The sequence below is a fragment of the Mirounga angustirostris genome, unplaced genomic scaffold (assembly GCF_029215605.1).
Source record: "Mirounga angustirostris isolate CCGP_5_RB_7025 unplaced genomic scaffold, mMirAng1.0.hap1 SCAF_12, whole genome shotgun sequence".
Classification (NCBI taxonomy): Eukaryota; Metazoa; Chordata; class Mammalia; order Carnivora; family Phocidae; genus Mirounga; species Mirounga angustirostris.
In genome coordinates, this window is record NW_026991720.1 from 55,508,074 (window position 1) to 55,521,201 (window position 13,128).

The 13,128-nt window shown below is 33.8% G+C and overlaps 1 protein-coding gene across 1 annotated transcript in view; it reads right to left on the bottom strand.

Moving 5' to 3' along the window:
- Positions 1–13,128, bottom strand: part of HDAC9 (histone deacetylase 9) — a 918,445-nt gene that overhangs the window by 138,502 nt on the left and 766,815 nt on the right. The window contains exon 22 of the mRNA XM_054505257.2: positions 6,436–6,554. Within this exon, the coding sequence (XP_054361232.1) occupies positions 6,436–6,554 (119 nt within the window). The remainder of the gene's footprint in view (positions 1–6,435; positions 6,555–13,128) is intronic.

Genomic DNA, 13,128 nt, shown 5'->3' on the forward strand with positions numbered 1-13,128 from the left:
ATATTAATGCATCAAATAACTAATTGAGCAGGAGGTCTGATATATACTATCACTTCAAAGTAATGAGAGTAATTGATCATTGGAACTATCTACACAACAATAAGTGATATGAAAACAGCTATCATTTCTATTGGTGTTGTTATGGTTTGTTTCCTATATTTATAATGAAAAGAAATACCTTCTTATATTCATACAGCTAATAAGGGGCAAATAAAGGGTCAAGTAATTGTTTTACTAAAAAATAGTTATGTAATTTTTTTCATCCAAGCTCATGAGCCCCATGAATTCTATCCATGGACTCCTGGGAGGTCTGTGGACCCAAATTTAAGAACTTCAGAGACAGAAATATGCCTACCATCCATTCATCTACCTCTGCTACCAAACAGTTCCTTAAATCTTCTGCAGGTTTTAAAATTAGACTATCAAGTACACTAGTTATATATGTAAAAAATTAAGCATAAATCTTAGTAAGAAACAAGAAGGTGGGTCTATATATTTATAAATGGGATTTCTGCATCTATTTTTGCATTTCAGAAGTGCTGTTTATTTTCTGATTTTCCACTGTATTTCAGATAGTTCAGTTGCTAAAAATGCATCACTGGATACCTTATTCTGGATCAGTGTATTAATAATGTCACAATCAAAGCACACCTCAATATACCAAAACAAACTGCACAGACTTTAGGCAGGTAGAACCCAAGTTATCCTCATCACAAAATAATAACGTGTTGTTTTCTTTTAAAAGTTTGCCATTTATTCCAATTAACCCCAAATTTATTAGAATAAAGGAATGTATATGGATATAGAAATAAGATGTTGGGACTTATCTTACCAAACTGACTTTTTTTTTTTAAGATTTTATTTATTTGACATAGAGAGATACAGTGAGAGAGGGAACACAAGCAGGGGGAGTTGGAGAGGGAGAAGCAGGCTTCCCGCCGAGCAGGGAGCCCGATGCAGGGCTCGATCCCAGGACCCTGGGACCATGACCCAAGCCGAAGGCAGATGCTCAACGACTGAACCACCCAGGTGCCCCACCAACCTGACTTTTAATTGAAGGGACCATCCACTACTATTTATCTAGAATCTTGCACAGCTTCCTAGGACTTCTGGCTACCCTCTTTCCATTTTGTTCAGATAAGAATCTCAAACATTTTCCAACAAGTTACAATATTTGTGTTGTATATTTTGTGTTCAAATACATCATTTAAGACCTTTGTTAAATGTTTAGAATTGTTGAAATGATATTAACAATAACATTCAAAACTTTTAACTCACAATGCCTAATGACTTATTCCTTATGTTGCAGGTAAAATTTTTATCTCCCTACTCTCTCACCTTTTTTTTTCTGATTAGGAAACTAATTTGATTACAAAATTAGTGAGGGACAAAGTTGAGACTTGAACACAGATCTTCTGACACCAAAATGAGCTATTCTGTACTCTTTAAATTTTCATCTTTATTTCAAGTTTATTATTTAAAGGATTCACTCTCCCACTGTCCTGCTTTTCTGAGCAGAAATGAAATGAGTTATCTTACCATCTAGATTCTAGCGGGAACTCAGTGTTTTTGTCCAAGGCCCATTGCTACAAGGAAACCATGACTCCCCCTTTAATATTTATATTCTTTTCAATACTATTTCTATTAAAGGGAAATGTTGCACAAGTGACCATTGTCAGAAACACAGGTTTGTGTTCATTAAAATATTACAGGAGATATGAATATGCTGTGTAAGCCTTGGAAAGAAGTGGCAGTGATGGGGGGATAGTAATTACAAAAAAAAAAAAAAATCATGAAATCCAATTCAAGTAGCATCAAATATATGGAAGAAAGCATCTGACTTGCTTAAAAGACAATGGGTTCATCTAGCTTTACTCATTTAAAAAAAATAAGTTATTCAGAAAATGTGCCAGGCAGTGGTCTAGTTTCTGAGGACACAGCACAGAAATGTATAAGAGAAGTTAATCTGATGGTAGCTGGATGGGAAGATACTTTGGGTAATCAATTGTGTATAATATTCCCCAGTTTCCACCCTAACCTAAAAGAACTGAAACAGTTCAAGCTTGAGGTTGTTCCTTCATGAAATGGTATTTGGTAAATTTCTTCCAGACATTTCTTTTCTCCATGCCTGTTTGCTATGGCCTAAAATTCTATCAGGAGAAGATAAAGCATTGATTCCATAATTACAGATAAATAATAAAAGATTCAACTGTCAAAAAGAACTATCACATTATCTGAAATACACTCACTTTAAAAAAGTATATAATTAGGTAATAAAACATACAAGTGAATGTGATCAAGTTCTTTCTAGGGGAGAAAATTAGAGACAGAGGATAACCACAGACATATTAAGATAGGGTTAGAATCATCAGTGAGAGAAAAAGAAAAAAAAGCCAACTTCACCAAAATGTAATTAATTCTGGCTCTGTCTGCCTTCAACTCTGTGGACAAATAAAATGTGCAGACAGAAGACATTTTGAGCCATACACTCTCTATACAGAGGGAGGAAGCACATACATCCATCATAAGCTGATGAAGTAGACCAACATAACCTCATATACTTAACAAGTTTATTTGTGGCACTTATTTGTTGACTGGTTTAACACTCAACTTCTTAGAGACTTAGTTTTGGAGGACTGACTAATCAAGGAATTTTTGTACTTCCTCAGGAAAAACTTAAAGCTAAGTACGAATTCATTTATACAGGTATCTGCCTCAAAACAGTGCTCTCTCCCTGTCACAGTGGGATAAAAGAGGATTACTAAAAAGGATAAAACATCTTATCAAAAAGAAGATGGTAATTCAAGACTAAGATACATTATTTGATTTTTTCTGCCAACTAATGGTTGTTCTTTACTTGTCAAAATAACATTTATTTATCTGCTGAGGGAAATAGTTACTATCTCAAAGACTACAAAAATACTCTCTGTTCAAAAAAAGACCGTATTTTTTTTTTAATCAGACACGGCTATCATCTCACAATGACTTTTGAATTATTGCAAAGAAAGGAAAATTATTATTCATACGATAAAAGAAATTTGCACATAGTTTATTATGTGAAGCCAATGAAAGGAGAGAACGTATAAAAGTGTTGAAAAGGAATAAAACATATATTTTTCTGCAAATTAATTTGAACGGAATAAACTTTTTTTAATGTTGACAACACTGTAAACCCAGGGGGTGCTGCAATATGATGAATCAATTTTGTTTAATTTTATTGTTGGAACATGGCACTTATCTGTCATGCCAACCTTCTTACACTATAACCTGAAGATATTTAGATCTGAATGAGAGTACTTTAAAAACATACACTGATAACTTCATGGCAAAGTTTGATGTAGTGTTTAGGGTAGGACATAAAGATACTTATTCCTTTCAGTGTGGGCCTTAATCCTGGTGGTTAATTGAAAAAACAGGATAGATTTTAAATAACGAATTCAGACAATTTATTTAAAACTTCAGCCCAAATATGAATATTTTTATTGTAGAGAATAATTAATACATAAAGAAATGAGAGAAGAGAGGAAGAAAAATAGTACTAGCCAAGAATCAACTTTAATTTAAACCAACTCTATGTTTGCACTGAAATTTTTGTCATAGCATCAAACAATTCTTTAAAAAAAATCAGGTAACTAATTAGATACCTAAATACAAATCAAAATGAAAACCCTAGTTGTTTTGACTTAATTTATCTTTTACTTTTAAGGCTATTAAACAGAATTATTTTAAAAGATTTATTCAATGTGCTAAGACAGTAAAATTTTAGCATCTCTGACACAGTATCTTCAAAACCACTCTCTAAAATCCTTGAACATTCTACTTGGAGCAAGGGTGACTTTAGATGAAATGGGAAAACATTAGGTTATGAATTTGTTTCTGTAATTTCTACCTACTTTTTACTGTAGGTTTTAGACCATTTCCAGCCTCATTTTGAGACTCCTCTGAAATGGAGGATGACTCCTGGCATAGGACAGTGAAGGCCCGATATTAATTGCCTGTTGAGAACTTACAGACCAAAGCAACATAAATACATCTGCCACGTGGTTAGAAAAAGAACAAAGAGACCCAGGGGTGAGCTATTTGGGGAATAACTATACAGCTGTCTGGTAATCCTAACCTCTACCCAGTTATGGCAGCATCTCTAGAAAATATGGTTGGCAAACTCAGGCCTGCATGAGATGATATATACAAACAGTTGCCCAGATATGATGCTCTGTGGTTTTTCATTTAAGTATCACGGGACTAGTCAGTGTCTATCACAGACTATGCTTGGGGAGTTAAGGGTCTAGGGCACCAAAATGACCTCTGCAATATGCATCCAAGTACTCTGTTCTCAAGCATTTTATGAAACATTTTTCTCTTTAGTGGAAAAAATCCAGTGAAAACCTCATGCAATTTTATCTAAATACAAATTCAGAATAAGTACTTTTATTTTAACTCCAATTATTTCAGATGGTAAAATAAACTAGTTTTCTCATCTATGCAATATGTGAACTGTTTTGGGTAGTCTCTATTATAATCTCTTGAGCTCTAAGATTTCCTTTCTTCATCTCATATCTTTTCCCTAACCTGTAGGTACTCAAGAAAGGGCCAATTATTAAATCAGTTAAAATTTATGTCTGTCTATTTTTCTTAGGAAACAAGTCACCTTGTAAGGAAACATGGTCTGTTGAGTAGAAAAGATACAAGAAGGGAAAACAGATAAGGAGGGGTGAGGAGTTGGAGAGATTATAGACAAACTTATCCTGAGCAATGAAGAGCTTCCCCCCAAATGGATAAAAAAACACAACATAATAAAGGTCTTGGTGCATTGTAGTGAAGCTAAAAGGAGTAGAAACCATGTATCTTAGGTCTATGACTAAAAGAAACCACGCTATTACTACGTTCTATTCTACCTTCCAAGATAACATTTGATATTTGAACTCCACTTGGCAAAAAAGGTGATTAACAATAATAAAAAAAAATGAACAAACAAGCAAACAAAAAGATTAGTCCCTTCCAGTTAGTTCTGAGAAATAGACTCATTACAATTTGCCCCCTTGGCGGAAAAAAGACCCAAATACAGACATTCCTCCTTCCCGAGGGAGATTCTTATATTTAATGGAAAGGAACACCTTTTCTAGATATCTGTCTTTGCTCCATGTGTTTTCCATTGTTTGGGTGTATATCAACTTGGAGTACAAGGTCTTTTTTTTTTCTTTATTTAGACTAAACTCTTCACCAGTCTTGATGCTAATGAGGTTTATCTGCAGTGGGAAGATAGACTTCCATTTGAGTGGAATTCCATGAAGAAAGAAAAGGGATCATAAAGACATCTGATAAAACCAAACACCTCTCTATTCAATTTTACAAACTTGTGAATTATTATGTTTGTTTGTGTTTGTGGAGTTGCCTCTTTCAATATGTTTTCAATAGACAACAAGGCACCAAAAACCCTGGGTAAATAATAGAAGTTAAAAATAGTTACTACCTAACAATGTTACTGGAACAATTAGAGTGCAGAAAACTCTCACATGAGAAGCCAACTAAAAACAAAGGTTGGCATGATGCTGGTTCTTTGGTTCTTTTCAAATTAATAAAACACACTTGCTCTAAACTCATCTCTCTCACTTAAAACTATTTGGGTTGTTTTGATTTGTTTCCAACCCCCACTAAAATATACAATCGTGGATCCTTTGTGCAATTCTGCTTTTTTCCTTCTTCTTTTTTATATATATCCAGAGTACCAGCATACATTTGTATGCATGGATGATACATATGCCTTATTTTCATACTCAGAGAGCATGGGAATTATTCTTGAAGAAAGCCTCTTGCTAGCTAGATTCCATTAGGTCACATTATTCAAATGCAGTATAACACAAAATTCATTTGTTCATCTGGTGTCTAGTTGCTAAGGAACACAGCCAAAAAGTTAACCTTTGCAACACAACAGACCAGTAGAGAACCTGAGCACTGTCCATAGGAACGTACAGAGCCTCTGAGAAGGGGAACTACACTTCTGTATTCAAACTAGAAGACCATAGCATTATTAGGAAAGAACTATTTTTTACCACTGGAATAAAAACAGTGACTTCCATTCTCTTTTCAAAAAGCCCAGGAGCTTTTCTAGACTCATGACCTCTGATGTCACTTAACATATTTTAAACAGAAGTCCTATCACTTCTGCTTTTAAATAGCAAAACGAGACTCCTGAAAAACATAAAGGTTCTGAAATGCCCCATCAAGTCTACCAAAGGAAACAATTTAACTTTGTTTTTCTTAAGGGCAAACATCTACAGAGAGATGAATCTGACAAAGCAGTAAACACGATCTGAATTATTTTCAAAAGTCTTACCTAAGTTTACTAGACACATGTAAAAGGTGCTATCTATTTTAAAGACCTAAAAGATGTTATTATGTCTTAGCGTATCATAAATTTCTAAAAGATATACTCACATTTTGCTGTCACTTTGTACCCCCCCAGAGGAGGGGCATGGCCTTCTAATGCATCAAATCCAGCAGAAACTAGGACCATGTCTGGATCAAACTCTTTGGCCACAGGCGTCACTACAGTCCTGCACAGTAAAAAGGCAACCAGTTACACATGGGAATGGTGAATACCTTTAAAAATTGTGCAATGAAAATGACTTGGCACATCCTCAAGAACTTCCCAAGAATAAAGAAAAGGGGAAAAGAAAACACTATTTGAATGGATCAAAAACTTATCATTTCCTTAACAGTGAATCACTATTATTTTAGCATCCCAATTCAGTCTTTTTTCTTTCATCTTTTTTTCCCTCTAAATTAAAAAAAAAATGCTTTGCAGGTACATTCTAAAGCCCATCATATTACATGCACATCTGTGGCTGTTTTATCCCACTGCCTATAAAACAGTGCTTCTTCCAAGGGAGTGACTAATGTTTTACAGAGGAAAGTCGAAGCTTTAGTGAAAACCCGGCTTGCTCCAGTTAGTGAGAACTTGGTGTAAATTTGAACTATAAATTTCTTTTGAGAAAAAGTTGCTTTTCTAACTGAAAAAAAATTTTTTTTCAAATATTTGTCATGGTAGGGGGTAAATCCTGCAAAGGAAAAACACAAAATTCCTTTAATAGACTCCAGACTATAATGTTAAGTGAGTCCAAGGTCAGAGACACCAGGAATGTGGCAGCCTCATCCATGACAGCAATCCCTGCTGGCCCCACTCAGACACTTCAGCATTTACCTCTTCAGCCTTCTCAGGTCACCCCAACCCCTTTTTACTCAGGGCTGGATTTGAAAGAAAATGACTAATACATGGTACTGGGCTTTGTAAAATAAAATTTAAAAAATTAATGTAGGCTTCGAGACCAATGTGCCAATATTAACATTCAAATTTCCAAGGACTATTTAATAAGATGGGGAAACTGCACACAATAGCAAATTTAAAAAGTGGTAAGGTCTCTGTTGTGTGTTTAAGAGAAATAACTGAACTAAATATTAAAATTGCTATCCTTAAGTAGTGACAATATTAAGTTCTTTTCATTTTTTTATGTTTGCAAATTTCTTAAATTTTTAAAGTGAAAAACCACATATTAGTTCTACACTTAAAAATTTAAACAAGAAGTTGTTGAAGTTATAAAACAAAAAAATACTTATTTGAAACTCATAAATGAATGAAATGTTTTTCATAACTCCACTACTGTTACAAAATTATAAAATCTCAACACTTCAAACTCATAAATGTACATGTAAATGACTTGCATGGTAGTCTTTTTAACAATTGGAAAGCCACTCATATCTGAATTAGCCCACCAGTGAAATTAAGTGAAAACCTAATTTTGTTTACTATGTACAGTTTCATTATTTTATTCTTCAATAAAATTAAGAATCTCTAATACAGCTACATTATCAGGAGAGATATCTTGAATCCTTTTCCTTCCCAATAATACCAACACTTACATTATAATTTTCATAAAAGTATTATATATTACCAATTCACTACTTTTCATATGAGTGAAATACCATGTGATATATGTATCTGGGATATTATATATTGGACTAAATTGTCTCAATCAAGACTGTTTTATCAAGGAACTCCATCTATTTAGTATGATTAATACTATGTATTCCTTTTGAAAACAATACTCTTAGGAAAATATGGAGGTAGATGACTGAACCAAGTTGTCATCCAATCACATGCATCATAGTAACCAATTTTCCATCTCCTTTCCCTCTCTTTGGAAAATTTCTCCCCCCTCCTCCTCTTTTCTCCATCATTAGTCTACACTTGTAAGACTGATTGAAGGGTAAACATCCTTCAAGGCACAGCTCACTATCTTCTCCAAAAGGGCTTCTATCTACATATGGATATTAAACATATATGGATATATTTTTGAAGGACAAAGATAATAAAGGAGACAAGAATTGCCAATTTGAAAATATGACAAACATGGAGACAATCTACAGAGGGGAAAATTAAAACAGAAGTCTAAGTGTCTGCAGAGAGGAAGCTACAAAAAGCAAGTTGACTTTTCTCTTTTCCTGGAGAAACAAATGGACCAAAGAGAAAATACCTACAGAGAATGACACTTGTCAGTCACTCAGACCAACAGTCAGGTTTTTTCCTCAGTCTTCCCATAGTGAATGTACCACTCAAAAGCCCCACTCACCATACAGAGTTCCCACTTATCTTCTCAGTGCCCTTTTCTCAAATATGAAGGACTATTTGAAGAAAATTTCTAGGATAAAAGATAACAAAACTAACATACAAACAAGGGAACTCAGAAAACCAGAGAAAATTCAGGGAAGACACTACAATTACCAAAATTAGGATTACCCTCAAAGATATAAAACAGTACATTTGGAAAATGAAAAGTGGGTGTTATTAAAAGAAGAAGAAACAACAAACAAAACATAGAATAGACTGTTTAAAAGATAAAGTTGACAAGTTCTTTCATAAAGTACAACACAAAACAGAGACATGGAAAGTTGACAACACTTGATAGAACAATTAAAGAACCCGTTTAGGAAGTCAACATACAAAGAAAATTCTAAGGGATTTTTTTTTCTTTTTTCCCAGTCTCATTGAGAAATAATTGACATAGAGCACTGTATTAGTTAAGGTGTCTAGCATAGTGGTTTGAATTATACGTATTGTGAAATGATTACCACAATAGGTTCAGCCAACATCCTTTTCATCTAGATAAAATAAAAGGAAAAAGGAAAAAGAATTCCCATGATAAGAATTCTTAGGATTAACTTTCATAATATTTCCCAGTATATCATACAGCAGTGTTAGCTAATGTTATCATGTTATACATTATATTCCTACTACTTATCTTCTATTAGTTTGTACCTTTGATCACCTTTCTCCAATTCCCCTTGCCCTCACAATCTGCCTCTGATAACCACAAGTCTGATCTCTTTTTCTGAGTTTGTCTTTTTTTTTTAGTTTTGTTTTTTAGATTCCATATATAAGTGAGATCATACAGTATTTGTCTTTGTCTGACTTATTTCACGCATTTAGCATAACACCTTTCAGGTCCATCCATGCTGTTGAAAATGGTAGGATTTCCTCTTTTTTATGGCCAAGTAATATTCCATTGTATCTACACACCAAAGTTTCTTTATCCATTCATCCACAATGAACACTTGGGTAGTTTCTATGTCCTGGCTATAATAAATAATACTGCTACGAACATGAGGGTGCAGACTCCTTTCCAGTTAGTGTTTTCATTTCCTTAGGATATATTCTCAGAAGTGGAAATGGTAGATCATAGGATAGTTCTCAATTTAATTTTCTGAGGATTCTCCATACTGTTTTCCATTGTGGCTGCACCAATATACAATTCTACCAAGAGTGCATAAAGTTTCTGTTATCTCCACACCCAGGCCAACATTTGTCATCTCTTATCTTTTTTATGATGGCCATCTAACAGACCCGAGGTGATATCTCACTGTGGTATTAATTTGCATTTCCCTAATGATTAGTGATCTTGAGCATCATCTCATGTACCTGTTGGTCTTACGTATATCTTCTTTAGAAAATGTCTATTCAGGTCCTTTGAGATCATTTTTAAAAATTGGGCTGTGTTTTTTTCTATTGAGTTGTATGAGTTCTTTATATATTTTGGATATTAACCCCTTATCAGATATATGATTTGCAAATATTTTTTCCCATTCCATAGGTTTTTTCATTTTGTTGATGGTTTCTTTTGCTGTGCAGAATCTTTTTAGCTTGACATAGTCACACTTACTTTTTATTTTGTTGCTTGCACTTCAGATATCATAACCAAGTAATTGTTACCAGGGCCCATGTTAAGAAGCTTTATTCCTATGCTTTCTTCTCAGGGTTTCATGGTTTCAGGACTTAAATTTAAGTCTTTAATCCATTTCAAGTTAATTTTGTAACTAGTATAAGATATGGGTTCAGTTTCATTATTTTATGTGTGAATACCCAATTATCACAGCACCGTTTATTAAAGAGACTGTTCTTTCTTCACTGAGTATTCTTGGCTTCTGTCTCAAATATTAGTTGACTGTTTATGCTTGGGCTTATTTCTGGGCTCTGCATTCTGTCCCATTGTTCTATTTTTCTGTGTGTGCATGTATGTGTGGGTGCACACGCCAGTACCATACTGTTTTGACGAATATAGCTTTATAGTATAGCTTGAAATCAGGAAGTTTGATGCTTCCTGCTTTGTTCTTTCTCATGATTTCTTTGACTCTTTGGAGTCTTTTGTGGTTTTTCTATCTCTTTTTTAGAGTGTGTTTTTTCTATCTCTGTAAAAAATGCCATTGGAATCTTGATAGAGATTGCACTGAATCTATATATGGCATTTTATTATTTTTGTCACTGTTGTAAATGGGATTGATTTATTTCTTTTTCAGAAAATTCATTGTTAGTGTATAGAATATGGTACTGATTTTTGTATGTTAATTTTGTATCTTGCAACTTTACTGAATTCACTGATTAGATTTTTTTTTTAAAAAAAGGATTTTATTTATTTATTTTACAGAGAGAGGGAGCACAAGCAGGGAGAGCAGCAGGCAGAAGGAGAGGGAGAAGCAGGTTCCCTACTGAACAGGACCCTGGGATCATGACCTGAGATGAAGATGGACGCTTAACTGGCTGGGCCACCCAGGCGCCCCTGTGATGTCAGTTTTAATGTCTCCTTTTGCACTTATAATTTTATTGATTTGGGTCTTTTCTCCCTTTTCCTTGGTCTAGCTATATGTTTGTCAATTTTGTTTATCTTTTCAAAGAAGCAACTCTTACTTTGGTTAATCTTTTCTATTATTTTTTAATTAACATATAATGTATTATTTGTTTCAGGGGTCCAGGTCTGTGATTCATCAGTCTTAACACAATTCACGGTGCTCACCATAGCACATACCCTCCCCAATGTCCATCACCCAGCCACCCCATCCCTCCCACCCCCCTCCACTCCAGCAACCCTCAGTTTGTTTCCTGAGATTAAGAGTCTCTTATGTTTGTCTCCCTCTCTGGTTTCATCTTGTTTCATTTTTCCCTCCCTTCCCTATGATCCTCTGCCTTGTTCTCTATTTCATTTATTTCTTCTCCAATCTTTATTATTTCTTTCATTCTGCTAATTTTGGGCTAAGTTTGTTCTTTTTCTAGTTCCTTAAGGTATAGAGTTAGGTTGGCTTATCTGGTATCTTTCTTGCTTCTTAATGTAGATATTTATTGCTATAAATTTCCTTTAGAACTGCTTGTGCTGCATCCTGCGAAGCCTCATATGTTGTGTTTCCATTTTCATTTGTCTGAAGAAAACTTTTTATTTCCCCCATTAATTTCTTCTTTGATCCACTCATTGTTCAGGACAGTGTTGTTTAATTTCCATGTGTTCATGAATTTTCCAGGTTTCTTGTTATTAATTTCTAGTTTCATGCCATTGTGGTCAAAGAAGATACTTGGTATGATTTTAATCTTCTTGAATTTGCTGACTTATATGTGGTCTAATGTATGGTCTATCCTGAAAAATGTTCCATGCGGCCTTCAGAAGAATGTGTATTCTGTTGTTGTTGGATAGGATGTTCTGTATACATCTGTTACATCCATTTGGTCTATAGCATTGTTCAAGTCTGCTCTTTCCCTATTGATTCTGTCTGCATGACCTATCTATTGTTAAGAGTGGGGTATTTAAAGTCCTCAACTATTACTGAATTACCATTTATTTCTCCTTTTAGCTCTGGTAGTTTGTGATTTATATATTTAGGTAATCTAATGATGGACACAAAGATTTATAATTATTTTATCCTCTTGATGTACTGATCACCTTATCATTACATAGTGACCTTCTTTGTCTCTTTTTGCCATTTTCAGTTTAAAGTCTATTTTGTCTGATATAACTACTCCTGCTTTTTTATGGTTACCATTTGCTTAAAATACTTTTTCTATTATTTCACTCTCAGTCTATGTGTGTCTTTAAAGCTAAAATGAGTCTCTTTTAGGCAGAATATTGCTGGATCTTTTTCTTCTTTTTTTTTTTTTATTCAGCCATTCTATGTATTTTAATTAGGTAATTTAATCATTACGCTTAATTGTTTTTTAAAATAAAAAAATTTAATTGAAGCATAGTTGACATAGAATATTAAGTTAGTTTCAAGTGTACAACATAGTGATTCAACAATTACATACATTAGGAAATGTTCACCACAATAAGTGTATTGCAGTATTATTGACTATATCCCCTATGATGTGCTTTTCATCACCATGACTTTTTTATTTTAAAACTGGAAGTCTGTATCTCTTAATCTCCTTCATACATATCATCCATGTTTAAAGTAATTATTGATAAGGCATACTATTGCCATTTTGTTCATTGTTTTCTGGCTGTTTTGTAGATCCACTGTTCCTTGTTTCTTATCCTGCTGTCTTTTTCTGTGTTTTGATGTCTTTTGGTATCAGTATGCTTTGACTTCTTTATTGTGTTCTTTTGTGCAATTACTATAAGATTTTCCTTTGCAGTTACTAGGAGGTTTACATAAAATATCTTAAACTTCTAACATCCTATTTTAAACCAATAACAACTTAACTTCAATAGATCTAATAAAATTAACACTTTTATTTCTCTTCCCCCTCAATTTTAGGTTATTGCTGTTACAATTTACATTTTTTTAATATATTGTGTAACTAATAATAGATTA